The 23947-nt window shown below is 39.7% G+C and overlaps 1 protein-coding gene across 1 annotated transcript in view; it reads left to right on the forward strand.

The window, feature by feature from the left end:
- The first annotated feature begins 7952 nt into the window (after nucleotides 1-7952).
- The window catches only part of PRKAR2A (protein kinase cAMP-dependent type II regulatory subunit alpha), a 394405-nt gene continuing 378410 nt past the window's right edge, over nucleotides 7953-23947 (forward strand). The window contains exon 1 of the mRNA XM_029601279.1: nucleotides 7953-8365. Coding sequence (XP_029457139.1) covers nucleotides 8107-8365 — 259 coding nt within the window. The 5' untranslated portion in view covers nucleotides 7953-8106. The remainder of the gene's footprint in view (nucleotides 8366-23947) is intronic.

The following is a 23947-nucleotide window of genomic DNA, read 5'->3' on the forward strand; positions in this document are numbered from 1 at the left end:
TTACTCCGTGGTCAGTCTTTACCTGAGGGTCTTTGGGCACACTCGACTCGGTCTCAGGCTACTTCTTGGGCGGAATGCCAGCAGATTTCACCACAAGAGATCTGCCGGGTGGCTACGTGGATGTCCTTACATACTTTTGCAAGGCATTACAGACTTGATGTTCGAGCGCCAGGAGTGGCTAACTTTGGGGAAGGTGTGCTTCGAGTGGGCCTCTCCAGTTCCTATCCCAATTAAGTGCTAGCTCTGGTACATCCCAGGAGTCGGGACTGATCCGGGTACGTACAGGGAAACGAAAATTGTTTCTTATCTGATAATTTTCGTTCCTGTAGTACCATAGATCAGTCTAGAGTCCCGCCTTTTTTACTGTATGGAGGTAATAGAGAGTCTGTTTCATCAGCATTGGCTTTTCATTTCTCATGGTTATCTCAATTGGTGTTCCCTATTTTGGGGTCTGGTTACCGTTGGGGTCAATGCTCTATTCCGTTTACGCTTTTTTTGTATATAGTTAGTTTGGTTGGCATTTATGCTGCTTTGACATTATGTAATACTGACAGGCTGTGGGTGGCACCTAGGTATATATAGGGCAGAGGCTGTCAACCTTTCTCTGTCTCCACCTGCTGGTACGGGGACAAAACCCAGGAGTCTGGACTGATCTGTGGTACTACAGGAATGAAAATTATCAGGTAAGAACCAATTTTCTTATATAACTGAACTACATCAATTTAGATGAAAAAAAATACCAAAGACAGGTTTATTATGCCAAAAAAATTCAGATGGTAGCTAGTCGTCCAATGACATTATTTGCCACTGTATGTTTGTTGACCAGCCAACAAAGGCCAGATGTAGGTGAATATCTGCCTAGTGGTGTGATTGCAGACTATTTTGCATTGAAAATTGATAAAATAAATTGAGATTAAGTCAAAAATTAATTTTCAAGAAACAAAAGACCAACTGATGAATTTGACATCCAAATGGACATGGTTTAGGTAGGCGCCACTTAAGGAAGTTATAAAAATAATAGATCATTTGGGATTAATGTTTTCCTCTTTGTATCATTGCCCGTTTCATCATCTGATTAAGGGTGCTAAGCAAGTGTTTTATCCTATAATTAGATCGATTGTAAATTCTTCCTTAATGGAAAGTGAATTACCAAATTCATTAAAATTAGCATCAGTTAAACCAGTGTTGAAGGATTTAAAGAAATGAAGAAGCAATCTGTCAGATCACAAACCAGTTTCAAATCTCCTCACTATGGGGTAGATTTTAATAGGTGGGCACACATGGATGCACCGATTTTATAACATGCTAGTAGAGCTTTGAGCTCTTCTGAGCACGTGTGAGTGTTTCCTTGTGAGTCACCTTAGTCATTTTTCATCTGAGCTGAACCACGGACATCTACTCTCTTTCTTCTCTTTTTTATAAAGTGATACTTTTCAGCAGTTGGTGTAAATTCTTAAAGAAAAGAAAAGAAAAAAAAAGGATCAGCTAAGGGGTCGGGGAGGACAGGGGAAGAGGGAGGGAGTATGGGCAGGGGGGTAGGGAAGTATTTCAGCTCAGACAAAAAAATGACTAAGGCAACTCACAAGGCAACACTCACACATGCTCAGAAGAGCTCAAACCTCTACTAGCATGGAGAGATGGATGACGTCACCCACATGTAATGGCTAATTCAGCTTGCTTATTGATGAAAAAAAAAAAAATTTCAAGCCTGGAGTGAGAGAAATCCAGTTGGTTTACCAAAAAGGATCTAAAAACCAAGGGAGGAGGTGTTTCATTTTGACTTTTTAAGTCTGACCTCGTACCAAAATGGTACCACACCACTGGGAGAAATGAATACCCATACTGAACTTGAGCTTAAGGAAAAGAAAAGGTGACTGCAGAGAAGCTGAGCAGAGATGCTGGAACACGGCTTCAGGCAACCTTGGAATTTCAGAAATATTTTCTGTAGAAACCTTGTTGCTCATTCTAGTGCAACATTTGGCTCAGTATGGATTAGGGCTGCCAACTTTTCCATGGAGCAGGACTGGACACTTGGGGGGGTGGCTGGCCAACCCCCCCCCTTTCAAACCAAGCATTGATTTTTTTTCTGAGGCAGATTCTGCCTGCCTGACTTTGGGGCTTGGGTTCAAACTCTCCTCTTCCTCTGTGACTCCCAGGAGGCGTGAAGCAGCAACAAGTGCAGCACAGCTGTGGGAGAGGCAGAGTTGCTAATAAATTTTAAAGGACCAGAAGAGTTCCTGCTCTAGCCTCAGTACGGCTGGCTCAATGGCGCAAGGCTGCCTGGAGATGAAATTAGCAAAGCACAGCCCCACAGCACCTTTCCCTATAGTTACTGCTTTCTGCAGGCAGAACATGTGGTGAGGGCTAAATGTGTCATTTTGGAAACTCGTGAAACAATAGATCTCTGACTCAAAGGTAATTACCTTTTTGACTGCTGGGGAGTATAATACCATTTTGTATATTGTACATAATGGAATGATCTAATACTGTATTTATATTTTAAAGTTATACAAACTATGACTGAAATGGGAGGTTGTGCACCAGCCATGCACAGTGTAACCCAGCATTAGAGGTGCTGAGAAGGACTTAAAAATGTGTGTCTGTTCACATAGAAGTTAAGACTAAATGCAAGAAATGAATACCATAAAAAAAAGACAAGCAATGACAACAACAGTAAAATAATCTTCAAGAAAAAATGACATAGGCATCCATATTCCAGATATCAAGCATGGTCTCATACTTATCTTTTAGTGCTCATGAAAAACTTTATAATGTGCACCCACCATATGCAAATTCAATGAGATCTGGATTAATCAACTATCTTTTATGATAAAGATTTAGGGGAAGATTTTAAAAATATACGTGTGCGCCCTACCCCGTGAGTGCGATAGGGGGGGGTAGAATTTGACAAGTTTCGTGCAGTGATGCTTCGCGGCCTTCCCCAGTTCCCTCCCACCTACCCTAACCTCCCTTCCCACCCCCTAAATCAGGGGTGGGCAATTCCGGTCCTCGAGGGCTGCAAACCAGTCAGGTTTTCAGGATATCCTTAATGAATATGCATGAGAGAGACCTGCATACACACTGCCTCAGTTGTATGCAAATTTATTTCATGCGTATTCATTAGGGGTATCCTGAAAACCCGACTGGTTTGCAGCCCTCGAGGACTGGACTTGCCCATCCCTGCCCTAAATGATACGTATCTTCGGGGTGTTTTTAAGTTGCTGCTCCGGAGCAGAAGCAACTTGTGCGCACTGGCTGACTGCCGGAGCGTGCATCCCTGGCACAGCGGCAAATGGCCTCTATACTGGTGCCTCCAGCACCACTTCTCAGATCGCCCCTTTTCTTCAGCTCAGCTCGTGCGTGTAACGTGCAAGTAACCCCCATTTTTTACGCGTGCTGGCCATTTAAAAAAAAAAAAAAAAAATTGGGCCATTAATGTCAGCATAACCTGTAATCCCAGTTTACCTTATGCTGTAGTTCTTATTTTTATGTTATAACCAATTGTATGCAACTACAAACAAAAGAGCACAAAACTACTCAATGGTCCCTTTCACCTATGAGACATAAATGTGAGATTTATTGCATTTTCATTGACTAAGCTAAAAGGAGGATTTTTAAATTAATCGTTTTCCAAGTTCTCTTCTAAAATCTGGACATGCCAAAGCCCCACTTTGTATCTTAATACAGAGGACCAAGATTATAACACTACAGAAACAGTAGTGAAATTCACACTTTTTTCTTTTATTCTAATACCATTATTGAAGCAGGTGTGATAGCACCCTATGGTTGTGTGGGTAGGATGTAACTGCTGCTGGAGCTGATCCTATGCTGCTTTGTGAACATAAGAACTGTCATACTGAGTCAGACTAAGGGTCCATCAAGCCTAGTATCCTGTTTCCAACAGTGGCCAATCCAGGTCACAGGTACCTGGGTAGGACCCCAAATAGTAGATTTCATGTTGCTTATAACCAAGTATATGCAGTCGTTTTCCTCAAGTTTACCTGGTTAATAACAATGTATGGAATTGTCCAAACCTTTTTTTAAACCCTGCCACATTAACTGCTTTTACCACATCCTCTGGCAATGAATACCAGAGCTTAACTGTGTGTTGCGTGAAAAAGTATTTTCTCTGATTTATTTTAAATGCATGACTTAGTAACTTCATGGCATGTCCCCTATTTTTATTTTTTCAAAGAACCGAACAACTGATTTGCATTTACCTGTTCCACTCATGATTTTATAGACCTGTATGATATCGCCCCTTAGCCACCTCTTCTCCCAGTTGAAAAGTCTTAACCTCTTTGGACTTTCATCATAAGGGAACTGTTGTATTCCCTTTATCATTTTGGTTGCCCTTCTCTGAACCTTTTCCAGTTCCACTATCTCTTTTTTGAGATGTGTTAACTAGAACGGCAAACAGTACTCTAGATGTACTTGCACCATGGAGACAAACAGAAGTATTACGATATTCTTAGTTTTATTCTTCATTCTTTTCCTAACAATTCCTAACATTGCTTGCGTTTTTGACTGGCACTGCATTCTGATGACGCCTAGATCCTTTTTCTGGGTGGCGACTTCTAGTATGGAACCTGTGTAAAATACAGTTTGGATTATTACTTTCCCTATGTGCATCACTTTGCACTTGACCACATTAAATTTACTTTGCCATTTGGCTGCCCAGTCTTGTAAATAGTCTAGTGGTTGGGGAATGGTGCTTCAACCGAAGAGAATAAGTGCTGCCTCCACAATTACACAGGAAAGTGAGTTCAGAATTTCCCCAGCTCACCAGCATGGCTATTTATTTAATTAATTGAATTCAATCAATAAGCTACCCTTTCACACAAAATTTGTACAAATTTACAGCACTACCCCAACACCATTGGTCTGACTGTTTTCTTTTCTGGTCCAAATTTCTTACTGTACAATAAGTGAAACCATATTAATACTACACACTCAAGTGCACTAACTGCTAAGTTCTTGGCCTACCTTCAGCTTAACTTCTTTTATTGTGATGGTACACATGTTTCACTTGACATAAACTGAGGCTGCCCTCAAGAAAATAATTAAGACTTGAAAGGAAAGCTGTGTCATTTAAAATAAAAAAACTTGTTTCTGCCAAATTCAAAATTGATTCCAAGGCTCAGAAGGTGCTACGGTTCATTATGTTACCTCTCTTTAGCATACAAAATTGTAACTCTGCCTTTTATTTCTCATATTAGCAGCACTCTCGCTCATCTTCTTGCTTTTGCCAAACTCAATAGTATCTGCCAAAAATCATAGCACTGTGGAAACAACTGAGGATTTCATGCATTTTTTGTTTTGTACACATGGATGTCTATATTTATGCCCCACTCTCAGATAAGCAGAAGCTTGTGTGTGGTTTCACAGCAGGAACTCTGCGCTGGATGGAACTCTGCCGGTGCTTTGTCAGGCTGAAAAGGAAATAGTCATATACGACTATAATGTATGAACATAAAAAAGAGGTAATCGAAAACATGGAAATAAACAATAGAGAAACCAATTGTAGAAAATAGTGCAGAAAAAACTGAGTCCACACAAATTTCAATAATTTTCGTAAATATTTACTTGGTTCAGCAACTCCACTTTTTCAAGGAAAATATAACATCAGATTAAAGCAGGTCCCCCGACACTGCACCCGTGTTTCGCCCCGAGGCTGCATCGGGAGGGACAGAAATCAAAATGTCAAATCTGAAAATATAAATTAAAGAGAACATAGTGTGGAACAATAAAGCGATGGGTCACTAATAAAGCAAATAAGCAGAGACATACCTGTGTCATTTCTTACATAAAAGATGGCCGGGAGTGCACAGGTAAGGCAAAACAGTCATCCATTTAATGCTGAAAATTGGTGCGAAAAACTCCAACCAAATCAGAACAAGTAAAAGACACGGGGCAAGTAGGACATGAAAGGGAACTAGAACCAAACCAAACATATAGAAGAAAGACGTGAAAGGAAACAAACAAAAGCAAAATAAAACTAAGTAATAAAAGACCATTCAAGACTAATAAGAATATAGATCCATTTCTGTTCTTTACGAATGAGCATCCCTGAAAAAATTTCCTCCAAGTCGTGGAGGAGATAGAACATCAATAACAAAAAACCTCAAATCAGAAATATTATGCGCTTGTGCAATCCAATGTGCAACTAATGGGGCATTCTCACCTTGGTTATTGAGGCTAGATCTATGTTCAATAATTCTAGTCTTAATCATGTGTGTCGTTTTGCCTACATAAATCTTCTGACAAGGGCATAAAATAATATAAAACATCCGATGCAGCCTCGCAGCGAAACACGGGTTCCGTGTCGGGGGACATGCTTTAATTGGATGTTATATTTTCCTTGAAAAAGTAAATATTTACGAAAATTATTGAAATTTGTGTGGACTCTCAGTTTTTTCTGCATTATGTTCTATAATTGGTTTGTCTATAAAGTACAGATTTGCCCTCCTCTCTTTGTTTGTGAATAAACTATAGAGGACATAAATATAAATATTACTTTGCCTGACTATGGCGACTTTGAATTCTGCATCCTTAGGTAACATCCAAACCTCAGATTATAGGTGAGATTTAAGATTATGATTTTTGGCTTCTATCACAAACATAAATGCGATTGCACTGACGTGCTTAAAATGGAAGCATTTTTTTTATTCTCTGCTTCCCCTATTTGACTGTGATATCTATTTTGGCACACGATACTACGGTGTTTCAACTACAGGCCAATAGAGCTACCTGATTGATCAGTAGTGACTTGGCTTTAATCCGTTTAGGTCATTTGAGCACAGATGTTACATAGAATGTTCTGTAGTAAGAAGGAAAGCATAAAAAGCCGAAAGAATATTGGTAGAGACAATAACTACAGAAAGCTGATTTTTTACTAAAAATCAAAACACAGGTCAAAACAAGTCAGTGCATTAATAACAATTTTACAATGAGACATTTGACCTCCAATGTATGTTTCTGTTGTATATCTGCTTAACTTTCTTTTTAAAATCCACGTTTATTACTACTCATGTGAAAAAGGCCGATCAGCATGGGTTTTGCGTTCTCTTTGTGACATGCTCAAAAGGACTAGCAAAGCCACGGTCCAATCATGTCATGCGCAGGGAGAACACGATGCAAGATTCCAAAGTCACTGGTACACTGCAGTAACTTGAGAGGGTAACATTAGAAAAACGAGCAGCTATGGCCTGCAAGTCATTATGCAAGGTCAGACCACGGACTGAAGCTCTTCGTTTTATAATCAAAGTTTTAGCAACACTTACCTATATACAAAAAAAAAAAAAAAAAAAAAAAAAATATATATATATATATATATATATATACACACACGTACACACAAAAGCATAATATAGCTGTACCGTTTTTTCGCTTTCGTATCCTGTGTATGGTAGTGCCATTTAAAACCTGAAAGTAAATCTATCCGATCAACACCTTTTCATTTGTAATTGTATTATCATAAGAGTTATACAAGAGTATTCGAAAAATGAGAAACTGAAAGAAACCGCACTCCACCCCCTCTACATAAAATGAACTAGCTGCAAACTTGCCGGCGGCCTCAGCCGCTCCTGGAAGAGCGCGGAAAGCGAAGGCGCCGACAACCGTGGCTTTCTCCTTCTGCCTCAATGCTCGAGCCGGTCGGCGGAAACACAGTAACCGTCATTAATTCCTCTCTGAAGTCTTTCACTCGGTCTCTAGTAGGCAGAGCCTACTGGGCGGAGGGAGAGGGTTGGGTAGTTGGAGATTGGCGCGTGCGTAGCTCACCTTGCGCGGAGCGGGCCTCGCGTCGTGACTGGATGTGAGAGTCGCGAGGCGGGAGCGCGCGCTAGCGTCAGCCTGACGCGCAGGGGGGGTGGGGAACTGGCCGAGGGGCAGGACCGTTTCTCTGGCTTGCTCTCGGGCTGCCGGTTCTTAGGGTTGGGGAGGAGAGGAGGGGGACAGGGAAGCTTGGTGGGATTTTTTTTGTTTTTTTTTTGCGGGTAAGAGGTTTCGTTATTTATATTTTAATTTAGTGTGGGGGTTTGAGCCGTCCTTCCGGTTGTGAGTGTGCATGTGTGACTGAGTGAGAAGAACAGACCCGGAGGGAGGATGAGTATCGAGATCCCGCACGGGCTGACGGACTTGTTGCAGGGCTACACGGTGGAGGTACTGCGCAAGCGACCCGCCGACCTGGTGGAGTTTGCCATCCAGTACTTCACGCGCCTGAAGGAGAACCGCGAGCGCGATGGCGCGGGGGGCGGCCTTAAAACTCTCACCAAGGGGGTGAACTTCGAGAGCGAGTCCATGCAGACGGAACCCAACGGGGACGAAGAGGAGGACGAGGACGATGACGATTCCGACTTTGAACGTAAGCCTTAGCTCATGTTGCTGGTGGTGATTGTTGCCCCAGAGCGCCGCCGGCTGTCAGCCCCTCGGCATGGAGACGGGCGCGGAAGGGTTGTCAGCCGTTGTGCCAGTGCAGGGCTCCCGGACAGTGTCAGGGCAGGGAGGGGGACGTCATAGCTTTCAGAGAACAGGGCGGGGTGGTACCTTTTTTGGTTTTGTATCGTGGGATTTATTTATGATGGTGCCATATGAACTCTCCACTGTGCCTTAGGTAAACGGAAGGGGGAGGGGGAAATTGATCTTTTTTTCCCCCGGAACCAGAATGCCAGATGAGATGCACCAGACTATAACATACATGGGGATTCTTCCGTATGGCTATTTATTTATTTAAAAAAAAAAAAAAAAAAAAACCAAACCAAAATCAAGACCGTCTTTCTGGACTGTCCAAAGCTATGTATAGAATTACAATAAAAATAGAATCTAGAACTTGCAGACAAGTTTGAAAAATGCAGTTTAAGTACCGTGCCAGAAAAGTTCAGAACTACACGGGATGGCCGGTGGGCCGTCCATTACAGAAACATTTTAGTGGAAAAGATCTGATATGAAATCTGTTCCCTGGTTCAGATTTTTCGTGCCCCTGTTTCTTCATCTGGTTGGAAGCTGTTTAGTAAATCCCAGTATGCTATGCAGAGAACTAGGAAATATGCAGTAGGCTGAGAGGCCTTCCTAATGATGATCGCACTTCATTGAGGTGTAGCTTGTAGTGATATTTGTAGTCTAAAAGAAAATAAACAGATGTCGTTTAGAAGTTATTGTGGTCTAGAAGTTATAAACTGTGGTGTATTCATTTAAATATAGTGTACACGTATCTGTATATGCTTTCTTACAGTATTTCGGTGCCATTCCTTTTTTTAGTCGCATAGGAAATAATCCAGCTTGATAAATCACCAGCTGAGTTGGTTTTAACTTAAGATTTTGCATCTACTTTTTTTATACTGGAAATGAACGTCAATGAATGTGTGAGAGACATTTTAGACTACAATCTAGGTGTACTGTTATTATTTTTCCAGAGCCAGTTTAGCTTTGTATGTAATTCTTATCCTAATTTGTATGTCAAAGGCAATGTTGATCAAATTATTCGCTTTTTTCTTGAAGAATCAAATCATCTTGAAATATCTTTTTAAGATGACTATACTGCAGCAGTTAGAAATAATTATCTTGTTTCAAGTTCTCTGTTGCTTTGTCTCCTTTTGTCCTCAGTTTTGTTATGTTTACACACCTTTTAAATTATAAAAGGTGTTCACCTTATTCTTAAAAACTTCCCTCACCAGTTCTCTTTAGTTGTTTGTACTGTATTTATATTTATCAACCTGTTTGAATTGAGAGTCCAATAAAGATCAGCACAGCAAAACCCCAATTTACTTATATGTACAGTGGTAAATAGGAGGAGCTTGCAAAAACTTTAGCATAGCCTCAGAAATTAAATAAAAAAAACTCTATGCTCTAAATGCTTTTTGACTACTTTAATTCTTAACTGAATGATTGAATATAATTGTTTTTCATACTGGTCTTTAATCTGTAGCTTGACTAGACAACAGAAGTATACTGTTGAACTTTAGACTACTGTACGTTGAACGAATTGTAGTGTGAATTTTTCTTGACTTTCCCCTTATTTCTGCCCTTCTCCATGACAACAGCTGGAGTAATTCACATTCTTTTGCTGACTGATGACTGTAGTATAGGGTGTATTGCTGAGACTGACCCCCCTCTGTGTTGTGACAATAGGAGATTACACAGCAGTAGGAATTGTTCTCTTACTCCTCCCTTAGGGTCCAAGTTCATCACCTTTATGATATGCTTGAATCCCATTGGACAAAGAGGCTGGAGACTTGGACATATAGGCCACAGGAGCATCCTATAATATGAATCTCTTGTTGCCTCCCCAAGAAAATGGGAAAACTAAAATAAATAAATATATTTTGCCAAAGATGCAATAACTTTCAGAATAATACTGTATCCATGGCCTACCTGAAGCTATTATTTGTTTATGAATATTTTGGATATTTTACCTTTTTTCCAAAGTTGGTTTCAAGGCCGATTACAATAAATTTAAATAAACAGAGGCATTAGAACAGATTACAGTCAAATCAGAATTTACAATTAACATAGCATTGGGATCCAGCACAGGAAACCCCATTTGTGTTACAGGATCCTGTTGTGCATAACAGTCCCTTGTTGAGAGTTCAGGAAGTTGGGCTGAAGATAATGAGACTTAGAGGAAGGCTTGGCTGAAAAGCCATGCCTTAGCTTTTTTGCCTAAACTTAAGGTAGCATAGCTCCAGGTGCTAGGTTAGTGGTACTTTAACCTAATTTTTGGTGCGTAACAGCTGAATACATGGAGTCGTGCAGGACATCTGGTGGCAGTCAGTGAAGGAGAGGAAAGAAGAGCTTTTTCAGCACACCAGAGTTCCCATGAGGACGTATAAGGGGAAATAAGCTGAGAGAGGTATTTAAGGGCCTGTTTATTCAAGCATTTGAAGTCAAAGCAGAGAGTTTTAAATTTTATCATGTTTTCTACTGGGAGCTAGTAAAGTTGATGCAGAATAGACTTGATATGATCAGTTGTACCTACCAAAATTCTCATGGCAGTACTTTGCAGGAGCTGGAGGTGCTTTACATTGTATTGCAAGAAGCGGTTGTATAAGAAATTGCAGTAATCCAATTTGGATGATGATTAATGCATGGATTACTGTATCAAGAGTGTTTTTATCAAGCAAATTTCATAGTTGGAAGATCTGTTGCAGATACATGAAGGAGGATGTTTCCACTTTTGAGATGTGGGGTTTTGGTCAAGTTGAACCCTGTAAGGTGATGTCAGATGTTGAGGGAGGCGATTGTAGGAGTGACCTTGATGACTGAACCAGAGGAGTTCTGATTTAGATGGGTTTGTTTGCTAAAACTGTTATTGAGATTGGTTTATGAAATATAAGAAAATGGGATTAATAAATACATTTAAATTAAAAAATAATGGATGAAGTTTGGTCAGATCCCATTTTGATGCAGAATTGGATGTCATCCACAAATAGGTAAACCATAGCAATATCTCACTTGTATTCGAATGAAAAAGAGACAAAATTATTACCTGCCCAATTTTATATATTATCTCTTACTGTGACCATCATAAAGTACTGGGTTTACATAGAAACTTGTATTTCAAACCCAATTCTTGTGCTTACATGGATATAATAATCAGTCACATCAAGATACAATGTGCAGGATTTTAGTAAGTGCTAAAACCATACTGGTTCAAGTTGTCAGAATTATTTCTTTACGAGAAGACCGTCGTGGAACTATGGAGAATTCCTTGGAGTTCTGGTAAGATTGGATTTGAGAGAGGCTAGAGTCTCAATCACTCTAGGAATTATTATTCCATTACTGGACTTCTAGATCTGGTGGGTTTGAGATGGTAGTGGTTGTGGGTATGTTGATGAGATTGCTTAGATGTTTGCTTATAATACATTCTCTGTTCCTGGAGGGAGGTTTGGATGTAGGTGCGCCAAAGATTTGATTTGGAAATGGGAAGGTGTCCTGGACAAGTTTATGGTCTGTCCAGGAAATGGGGCCTACTGATGTAGAGTCTGAATCAATCTTGGTGCTGGCAGATTGGAATATTATGTCAAGAATGTGACCATATGTGTTTGTAGAGACCTTGATTAGTTGAATGAGGCCAATGTCCATATTGTGCTAGAAGCTGGTAATGTGCCCTTTGAGGGAGGACTGTGGGTGGAAGTTGAAAGCTCCTAGAAATAGGAGGTTGTGGGTAGAGGTAGCGATGCCCTATAGGAATTTAGATAGTTTAAAGAATGAGTCAGGTGGTCAGTAGATGAGGACAATTTTAGATCCCTCATTGTCTTGGAGCTTTGTTACTAGGCAGTCATATTTTCCTATCTGCTTAGCAGTCATGAACTCCAGGGCCAGTAAGAGAAGCTAAACAGATTAGGGCTCTTTAGCTTGGAAGAGAGCCATCTGAGAGGGGATATGATTAAAATTTATAAAATTTATGAGTGGGGTAGAACGTGTAAATAGGGAATACTTATTTAATTTTTCAGACAATACTAGGTCTAGGGATACTCCATGAAACTAGCAACTGGCAGATTTAAAACAAATTGTATGAAGTCATTTTTCATTCAGTGCACTATAAAGCAATGGAATCTGTTAGTGGAGGATGTGGTCAAGGTAACTAGCATAGTGGGGTTCAAAAGAGGACATCAGGCTGATTTTTCTATTTTGAGGTGCACCATTTTCTCTCTAGTGGACAGGCTGTGGTAGATGTTTTGAAAGGGAAATCCCTATTTGAGGGCATGTGTGATGAATTTACTGTCTCTAGAACAGTGGTTCTCAACCGGTGTGTCGCAACATACCAGTGTGTCGCCAAGAACACGCAGGTGTGTCGCCACGCTCCCCTGTCCTCCTCCGCCCGGGCTTAAAATGCTGTCAGCTCGGGCGGAACGCGGCAAATCAGGTGGCGTCAGCGACACCGGCATCGGCATGGTCTCTTCTCCTCCCCCCCCCCCCCCCCGCGGCCCGGAAGAGGAAGTGGGTGAGCAGCGGGTGCGTGCGCAGGAAGAAGAGACCATGCGAGTTTGGTCAGCATCAGCCCAAAGAACAGAAGAGAGACGCAGCCGGAGGAATGAGCAGCGCGGCTCAGAGAAAAAAAGATGAAGAACGTCAACCCCGACGGCCGATGGGACTCCTTGCTCCGTGAGGGCTGAAAATGGAGGAGGTTAGGGTTGGGAGGAGGCTGCTGCTGCTGCTAGTTCCGGGGAGGGAGGGAAGGAGAGAGCGTGAATGAGCAAGCAAGCATGTGTGTTTGAGATCCTGTGTGTATGTGTGTGAATGAGATAGCATGTATGTGAATGATTGAGAGCCTGTATATGTGAAAGAGAGTATGTCTGTGATTGAGAGCCTGCCTGTGAGAGAGAGCATGAATGTAAATTTACGATTGGGAACCTGTTATGTGTAAGTTTGTGATTGAAAACCTGTTTGTGTGAAAGAGTATGTGTGTATGATTAAGATCCTTTGTGTGTGAGAGAGATCATGTGTATGTATGATTAAGAGCCTGTGTGTATATGTAAGAGAGAGCATGTGTGTCTGTGTGTGATTGAGAGCTGGTTTAGGTGAGGGAGCATGTGAGTATGTGATTGAGAGCCTGTGTGTAAATGAGAGAAAGAGAGCGAGCCTGTTTGTAAGCATGTGAATGAGAGTCTGTGTGTGAGAGAAAAAGACAGCATGTATGTGTGTGATTGAAAGCCTGTGTGTGTAAGCCTGAAAAGATAGACAGCATGTGTGTAAATGTGTAATTAAGAGCCTATATAAGTGAGAGAAAAAGCATATGTATATGTGAGTGACTGAGAGCATGTGTGTATAGGTGTATAATTGAGAGCCAGTGTGAGAGAGAGCGCTGGTATGTGACTGAGAGAGAGAGGAGAAAGTTCCAAGCAAACCACCCCTCCTCCTGCTAATTCAAAACAATCTCAGGAGACATGGATATCAAACATTCCCAGGTATGCAGAGGAATAGCCTAGTGGTTAGAGCAGTGGACTATAAACCAGGAGACCAGGGTTCAAGTCCTGCTGTCGCTCCTTGTGACCTTGGGCAAGTCACTTTACCCTCCATTGCCTCAGGTACACACTTAGATTGTAAGCCCTCTGGGGATAGAAAAATACCTACAGTACCTGAATGTAAACCGGTGTGATATCTCAATTGAGATCGAATGTCGGTATATAAAAATAATAAATAAATAATAAATAAAATAAATGCAGAGCAAAAACATTTTTGTATTCTTATTTTTCATTCCTGGGTCTTTGTGTCTGCTATTTTGAAATATTTTATTGGTATCTAGAAATTTTTTGAGTTTTTAATTATTGGATATTCCACTCATCAGTGTTTCGAAATAATCTGTTCTTTTTGTTAGTATGGTTTTACTGCTACTGATTTTATATTTCTTGATTTGTTTTATAAGGATGGTTGATGTTTCTTTTTTCCTTTATTACACTGCATACAGAGACTCTGGCTTGTTGCAGTTTCCAATTCAGTTTTTGTCTGCATGCTTCTAGTTATGCATTTTGGTCTCTTTATTCTTTGTTAGGTGAGGGTCAGCACATGTGATTCAGGTGAGGTTTTCTGCTGGCGTGTGGTTTCTGTGTAGGGCTCTAAAGCAGCCTGGCTTGGTCCGTTTTCCTAATTGGAGGTGTATTGGTGTCTTAAGGCCTGGTGTAATATTTTCAGTGTTGCCTTTTCTTAGGTAAGGTGGTTACTGTTAAGACCTGGAAATTGGTGCTGTTTTGGTGTGGGATGTTTACTATTTATGTAATTTCTGTTCAGACAGAATACGTATCTTTTCCTTGTGTCATTTTAAACAATAAAAATAATTACCGGACCTTTACTTTTTATTTCCGCCTTGAATTGTAATGAGCAGTGTGTCACACGTATGAGCGTGGCCTGTCGGGTGTGTCACGATGGGAAAAAGGTTGAGAACCACTGCTCTAGAAGGTTAATTATGAAACTTTATTCCTTTCTTAATAAATACCTGTATATGAAACCTAAGCATATTTTATTTTGGGATAGGGATCTTTGGGGGACTTTGGAAGAAAATCAGTTGGAGCATTAAAAAAAAGTTCTGTTTCTACACGTATAATGGAAAATGGATGTATTTAATTGAAAATTATTGTGTATGTTTTCTTATAAACCACCTAGCAATATTGATAGGGGATATATAAACTGAATACATTTATATAAATTTTGATGGTACTTAATGAAGAGATTATGTAAGATTTACCTTCATGTGGAGAGTTTGTATTGGCGACAGTGTGGCAAAGTCAGAAGGATACATGGCTGCATAGGGAGAGGAATGGTCAGCAGAAAAAAGGTGATATTGCTCCTGGTGAGACCTCATTTGGAATACTGTATGCAGTTCCGGAGACTGCACCTTCAAAAGGATATAAACAGTATGGAGTCTGTCCAGAGGTTCGCTACTAAAATGGTCCGTGGTCTTCATTCTAAAGCATCTGGAGGACAAAGATCTAAACATCTATCCCACCTTTCCTCTAGAGTATACGGGATGTATATTGGAGACATTTAAATACCTCTAAGGTTTCTAAAAACAGGAGGAGGGCCTCTTTCAAAAGAAAGGAGGCTCTAGAATGAAGGGTCATGAGTATGAAGGGAGGTAGACTAGGGAGTAATCTAAGAAAATATTTCTTTACAGAACAGGTAGTAGATGCATAGAATAGCAATGGAGATAGTGGAGATAACAATACCTGTATTCAAGAAAGCATGCAATCTCTAAGGAAGTGGTAGGGATTGTAAAGCTGTATAGTTGATGTGGATGTGCCAAGTAGATAGGCCATATTGGTCTTTTTCTGTCATCATGTTTTTATATTTCTGTATAATAGAACATAGGGCAAAGTTAAAAGATGAACTCTTATTGAAAATACTATGTTGTTCTTAGGCTAGAATAATAAACTTTTTATCTTAATTTTGCATTCCTTGGTTGTAATTATCCTTCTCACATCACTCTTTTCAATGGAAGCGTTGACATGCTTCTTCCAGGTTTGTCAGAAAACCTGGGAGCTTTGGGGTTTTGCTTATCCTGAGATTAGCAGGGGTTGAGAGTTTTCTGCTGCCATTTTTTGTTGGGAACACATGGTGATGCCAAAAAAGAAATAAAGGTATTATTACATGCCTTCAGCTTATTGAGATTATGCTGTTATAACTGATTATTTTGGGTTTCCTCTGGAAAAAAATTTGTAGGTTGCAGTTTCTGCAGAATGTTCAACAAGTTTATTAGAAGGTTAAAGCCCAGAAAATCTATCACCTCTTTCCTCCATTCTTAGTCAACCAGTGAGTTCAGTGAAATTTTTTGTGTGCAAGGCCCTAAATCAGATTAGTCCTGCATATTTTAGGAACTGCCTAGATGTGTATATCCTTATCTGCCAATCATAGTTTGCTGCTGAGAATCTCCTGATTGTGTCTGATAAACTGGTAGAGCATTCTCAATAGCAGAACCTTGTTTACAGAACTTCTGAGGAGATTATGGTATTCCCTGCCTTTTGATTGGAGCTACATTCATTGTGGTATCTCTGGTAATTTTTCATTCTAAGCTAAGGTGGTTGGTTGTTTTACAAGTTTCTATAATTTTATTTGCTCACTGATGGAAAACCATAAATATAGATATAGAACTTGCAAACAAGTTTGAAGAATGCAGTTTAAGTACCATGCCAGGAATGATCATCAAAAGTGCATGATATAAGCTAATAGGAAGACACTGGTATGACATTAGAATCTTTAGCCCTAGCTGCCTGTCCTTACATCTGGTTGAAAGCTGCCTAGGCAAAATCCAGTATTCTCTGCATAGAACTAGGAAATGTGGAGTAGCATGAGAAGTCTTTTGTAATGATGATCACACTGCATGGAGGGGTGACTTACAATGTGATCTTTCTAGTCTAAAAGAAGTGAATGGATTTCTTGTTTAGATGTTTTTAAAATATTCAGCAAAACAATTGCCTTCAAATTAATATCTATATTGCAACAATATTTCTTTAACTACAGATTATAAGTTTTATTCTTTCACTGAAGATTTCAACGGAATCAAAACTTCATAAGAGGATCAGGATTGGCTCTAATCCTGCTGCTTCTTGCATCCCCACCCACTTTCCTTTCCAATCCTCATACCTGGTACTCTTTCAGAGACACCTACCACTAGTGTCAATCTCCACACAAAGCCCTATCATTAATTACTCTTCCTCTCGCTGAGTTGATCCCTTCTTATATTTCCTGGCCCAGTTCATCTCCCCACCCCTTTTTTCATCACACAAGATAATCCCCCCCCAACTCTCCACTCTCGCCTCCCAGCCCCCACAGCTGATGCCGCTTCCCCAATCACCACCAATTTCCTCTCTCACACCTTCTGTTGTCTCCTATTTCTACCTAAGAACAATAGCCAGTGCAGCTGCCAGGGTGCCCTTTCAGTAGACCTGTGGCATTAGCCCCATGGCACATTGGCAGTAGCTAAACACTGCCCCTGAAGTACAGTGTGGCCAAGCTCTTTACTGCTGCCTCCTGAATATTAAGCTTCCCATTCTCTCCCCCCCCCCCCCCCCCCAGTACCACTGTGGCACAAAGTCCTCCACTACCTACTGCAGGGCACAGCAGATTCAGCTTGCATTTGCTGATGCCGACACTGTGGTAGCTTGCTTTCCCAGCGATGTGTCTCATCTTGGTATGGCTTTCTCTCTCCGCTGTATATTACTGGAGCTCCTGCCTTGATTTGACTCCCTCCAGTGCCACGACCCTGCTTTGAAACAGCCCAGATCCACAGCTTGACTATGCATGCCCTGCAGCCTGACTCTACAGGTGCAAGCATACTGAAACAGACAAAAACTGTCATTTATAATAAATACATATGAGAGGCACCAGCAGTGGCCACAAGGCATCATTATTTTTTGTTAAAGGCTACTGTATCAGCAATGACTAGAAGATGTCAGTGTTTCCCAGATACTCAACTGAATATGATTATATATAATGATCCCCTCTCATATATGTAGTATGTTTCTGAAGAGAAGTTCCAGTTTAATTGTATTATTAAAACTGGAGCCTCTTTTCATAAATACTGTGTGTGTGTGTGTGTATATATATGTGTATGTATATATGTGTGTCTGTGTTTTTCATATTCATTTTATATTTTGATGACTTCTTTTTAGAAGAAACAATCTTTTACTTTACTTTGGAACATTTTACTTTATCTTTGGCATTCTTTTATTTAAGTACAAACCAAAATATGGCATGAAACCTCTATAATTTATTTACATTTTTAATTGAGATAAATGTAACAGACATACTGAACATATATTTCAGTTTGTGTTTGCTGTTACTACCTTTTAAATTTCTTATTATTTACCTCTATTTCATTTGCAATCTTCCCACTATATTGTCTATTGAATGAGTGGTGGCTATTGGAGACTACATTTAAGCTTTTAGGTAGAAAATTAAAATCCAGAACTTCAAATGCTGCATTTATACATGCAAGGCTCCAGAATCTGTGTATGAATGAGATGATGGTGCATAGAAGAGGGTTTTAGATTTGCTAGGAACTGGGGAACACTGTGGGGTAGGGAAGCCTATGCCAATGAGGAAAGGCTGAAGAGGTTAGGACTGTTCAGCTTGGAGAAGAGATGGCTGAGGGGGGATATGATAGAGGTCTTTAAGATCATGAGAGGTCTTGAACAAGTAGATGTGACTCGGTTATTTACACTTTCGAATAATAGAAGGACTAGGGGGCATTCCATGAAGTTAGCTTGCACACTGTAGTCGGGTATAAACACCAAAAATTAAAAAAAAGAAAAGTTAGAGTTAAAAATAAAAATAGTTCTCTGAGTAGCTTTTTAAAAAAAAAAATTATAGTTTGTGTAAGCCTGATAAAACAGGTCTCGCAGAATGGAAGTCTTTCTGTGTGTTTCTAAACTTACAAATGAAATACTAAATATGTTAATAATCTTAAGAGACTTTCCTTTTTTGTTAGTATAATACCATTTCTATATGCTTTATTGTCACTTATAAATGTTTTATATTCTGAGAGCGATCTTTTTTAACTAGTAATTGCAGAAATAATATAGGTGACAGGTGAACTCTTAATTCTAACTAATGAAATAACTAAGGGGTTGACAACATATACTTATAAGGTAAGAGTAAGAAGGGTAATCTTTATATGAAATAGTGAAATTAACTATATGCTGAGAAATAGGAAGGTTTAGAATATATATTAATCCGTTTATCTTTTAACAATTAAATCAGTCCCATCCCCTTTTGTTAAGTGAATTATAAATATGGAAAATATTAGATAGGCCAAATTGCCTCCAATTTCTTGTCTAACAACATTTATTAAATGGTCTGAGCAATTTCAAATCTTGTGTATAGCTTGATACCGTTAAAGTATATGTTAACAGTTTATTGCGTTCAAGTTTAGCAGGACATCTTTGTTGATGGCCTTATCCCTTGCACACGTTGATGCAGCAATACATTTATTTATTTATTTAACACTTTTCTATACCGACCTTCATGGTTAAAAGACCATATCAGATCGGTTTACATCGAACTGGGGGACTGAACCATCATTGGATCATATGTTTTCATATGAGGTCTATTTACAACATATTTTCTTCTTTGGGGGAAGCAGGAGGGCAGTCAAATTCCATAGGACAAATGTCTGCAGAGGGAAGGTTCATGGTTGTCAGGCAGTGTAGTCATAACTGCAGGTGCAAACAGCTTGGAAGCAGACTTACAGCAGAGGCTTAGCATGAATTAGCAACTGAGGTATAATACAATACAAAAGATTATCATGATAGTGACAAAAATTATTAGATACATTCAATTCTTTCCCAGACTTCCAAACTAGGCCCTTATACCTAGTTAATCCAAAGAATTAAGATGGATTATGTGAGCTTGGTGGGCAAGGTCTTGAAGGATAGTGGAGATCTGTATTTCCCCAGGTATTAGTGAATTGGCAAACTCCTCCTTTCTCAGCCAACAACATATCAAGGGTTTATCGGTTTTGTAAGACTACTCTAGCTAAATACTTTCTTTTTGTTTGTAGGTTTTCTATTCTATGAGTAGTTTCATTAGCTAGTGGTTCTACTATAGCTGAAATATTGCGGCTGGCAGGTTCTAATTCTGCAACTCTTAACTGAGGAAATAAAGCTCTGATAAAACTGTGAAAGCCAGTGGATCTTATAACTAAGGGGTTGGTTTGAGGATGTGAAAGTGTGATGAGAGAGAGGTCAGGTTAAAACAAAACCAATTATATGCAGGCAAATGGAGACATTGGGGTGTTATGAAAACCATAGTGACAGTACCTGTGCCTTTAGTATACTTGCTTCTCCATCCATGTCCCAGAAAGTAAACCCCAGGGAGGTAATCAATAAATTTGCTGCAGGTTTTTTATTAATAATTTCTAACCATTGAAAAGATAGGGCCCTGATTTCTTTTTTTACCAGAAGTATTAGAACTGTGAGTAGGAAGGTAATATTTGATAAATGGAAAACAATGTTTGGTAAAGCGTATATGTTTTATATGTTATGAAATTTTGCTGTAACAAGTTGTTTTTCTCTGTAAACTGGAGTGAAGGCCTGTTCCAAACTTCGGTATATAAAAACACACACTTAAATAAATAAATATATGTGTAGGTGTTGTACCATTATGAAAACAGTCTGAGCAATTCCAGGCCTTTGGCATGGTTTTGATTCCATTAGAATATACCTTAATAGTTTTATTACATTTAAGTTCAGTGGAAGATGCTTTTGCTTGTGATTTAATCCATCGAACACACAAACTTGCGATAAAGTCAGGAAGCTGCATTGGAAAATATCGACACTAGGTGGTATTAGTGATAGAGAAGGTAATCTTGTTCATTGAATCAAGAAGTGGGATGAAATGACCCACAGCTTTTTGCCTAGACTGCATACAAATCCAACAGTTAGTTAAGTTAAAGGAATTGGCGCTATTCATAGTTAAAGCAAAAGAGGCTTCTAAGAAAACTAAAAAGTCATGGGATTGGAGGCGATGTTCTTTTGTGGATTACAAACTGGTTAAAAGACAGGAAACAGAGAGTGGGATTAAATGGTCAATTTTCTCAGTGGAAAAGGGTAAACAGTGGAGTGCCTCAGGGATCTGTACTTGGACTGGTGCTTTTCAATATATTTATTAATGATCTGAAAAGGAGTATGAGTGAGGTAAACAAATTTGCAGGTAATACAAAATTATTCAGAGTAGTTAAATCACAAACGGATTGTGATAAATTGCAGGAGGACTTTGCAAGAATGGAAGATTGGGCATCCAAATGGCAGATTAAATTTAATGTGGACAAGTGCAAGGTGTTGCATTTAGGGAAAAATAACAACATTAGGATCCATATTAGGAGTTACCACCCAGGAAAAAGATCTAGGCATTAGTGGATAATACATTGAAATTGTTGGCTCAGTGTGCTGCGGCAGTCAAAAAAGCAAACAGAATGTTCGGAATTATTAGGAAGGGAATGGTGAATACAACGGAAAATATCATAATGCCTCTGTATTGCTCCATGGTGAGACTGCACCTTCAGTACTGTCTACAATTCTGCTCTCCGCATCTCAAAAAAATATATAGTTGCACTGGAGAAGGTACAGAGAAGGGTGACCAAAATGATAAAGGAGATGGAACCAGCTCCCCTGTGAGGAAAGGCTGAAAAGAAGTTAGGGCTGTACATCTTGGAGAAAAGATAACTGAGGGGGGGGGGGGGGTATGATAGAGGTCTTTAAAATCATGAGAGGTCTGGAATGAGTAGATGTGAATCAGTTATTTACTCTTTTGGATAAAAGAAGGATTAGGGGACACTTCTTGAAGTTAGCAAGTAGCACATTTAAAACTAATCTGAGAGAATTCTTTTTCACTCAGCGTACAGTTATGCTCTGGAATTTGTTGCCAGAGGATGTGGTTAGTGCAGTTACTGTAGCTAGGTTTAAAAAAGATTTGGATATATTCTTGGAGAAGTCTATTAACTGCTATTAATCAAGTTGACTTAGAGAATAGCCACTGCTATTACTGACATCAGTAGCAAGGGATCCACTTAGTGTTTGGGTACTTGCTGGGTACTTGTAGCCTGGATTGGCCACTGTTGGAAACAGGATGCTGGGCTTGATGGACCCTTGGTCTGACCCAATATGGCAATTTCTTATGTTCTTATGTGTGTAAGATGTGGACAGGAGAATGGTACACCACTGTGTAGGAAATAAATATATAGAAATGCCATGGGTATAATCTTTATTTATTTATTTATTTATAGATTCTTTTATACCGCGGTACGTATAGACATACATCACCTCGGTTTACAGTGAAACAATAAATTAGCAACAGGCTTTACATGTAACAGTTTAAAAAACAGTAAAACATTTAACAGCAACAGGCTTTACAGAAACAAGGGTTTTAAAGATAATATGCATACATCATTAAATATCAAACAGTAAAATATAAATAACCATGTATTCGCAGGAGCAAATTAACTGTCAGCAGCGAGACCAATGTCACATTGAATACAATAGCCTAAATTGAGTAACAGTGGGGGGGTATGGAATAGCAGAATGTAAATACAAAATGCGAGGAAAAGAACTTGGAGCCAGTGAGGAATAATAAGGGATAGCTGAATTTTTTAGGTTAGATGAGATTCATAGAGTGAATGCTTGTTCAAACAACCATGTTTTAAGGTTTTGTTTGAAGGATTTGTGACAGGATTCAAGACGCAGGTCCAACGGCATGTTGTTCCAGATTTTGATACCCGCTATGGAGAATGATCGGTCTATGGTGGAAACGTGTTTGATGTGTTTTAGTGGATGGACAGCTAATTTCGCTTGGTGAATATTTCTAATTGGTCTGTTGGAGGTGCGAAAAATGAGCTGATCAGAGAACCATTGCATCTCTTGGTTGTGAATTGATTTGTGGATGAGTGAGAGAACTTTAAAAGTAATTCTGAAGGATACGGGTAGCCAATGTAGGAACATGAGTGCTGGAGTAATATGTTCATGCCGTCGAGTATTAGTAATTAAACGAGCAGCGGCATTCTGTAACATCTGAAGAGGTTGAATTGTGCTTTTAGGGAGACCCAGTAGTAGTGCATTACAATAGTCAATCTTTGGTAGAATTGTGGCTTGTAACACAGTCCGGAAGTCCTGAGGATGTAATAACGGTTTAATTCTTTTCAATGTATGTAACTTGAAGAAGCCACTCTTGATTGTGGTTGAGATGAAATTGTTCAAAGTAAGGTGATTATCAATAATGACCCCAAGGCTGCGGACCTGCTTTAGCTTGGTATGGTCTGTTGTTGAGGAAGGATCATGTTGCGTGTTGGTTGAGGTGTTCTTGTGTGGTGTTATGAGTAGTTCAGTCTTGTTGGTGTTGATTGCAAGAAAGTTTTCCATGAGTAGATTTTTTATTTCAGTAAGTGCTGATTCCCAGGTTTCCATGGCCTTAGCAAGTGAATCCTTGATTGGAATAATGATCTGGACGTCGTCGGCGAATATGAAATGCCGGAGATCCAATTTCTTCAGTAGTTTACAGAGTGGAGATAGATATACATTGAAAAGAGTTGAGGAAAGTGAGGATCCTTGAGGGACACCTTGTGACAGATTTCTAGGTTTTGACGTATGGTGTCCCACTTTGACACTGTAAGTCCTATCTTTCAGGAATGATTGTATCCAGGATAAGGCAGTGCTGGTGATGCCAATTTGTGAAAGGAGAGAGAGGAGTGTATTGTGGTTCACCGTGTCAAATGCTGAGGAGATATCCAGAAGGGCCAGAATATAAGAGTTACCAGTATCAAGGGATTTTAGTATGGAGTCTGAAAGGGACACTAGTAGTGTTTCGGTGCTATGGTTCTTCCTAAATCCATATTGCAACGGGAAGAGTAAATGATTTTCCTCTAGATAGTCAGTTAGTTGTTTGTTTATGACCTTTTCTAGTATTTTTGATAATAACGGGAGGTTCGATACTGGTCGATAATTAGCCGGTTCAGATGGATCCA

This window comes from Rhinatrema bivittatum, chromosome 4, assembly GCF_901001135.1.
Source record: "Rhinatrema bivittatum chromosome 4, aRhiBiv1.1, whole genome shotgun sequence".
NCBI lineage: Eukaryota > Metazoa > Chordata > Amphibia > Gymnophiona > Rhinatrematidae > Rhinatrema > Rhinatrema bivittatum.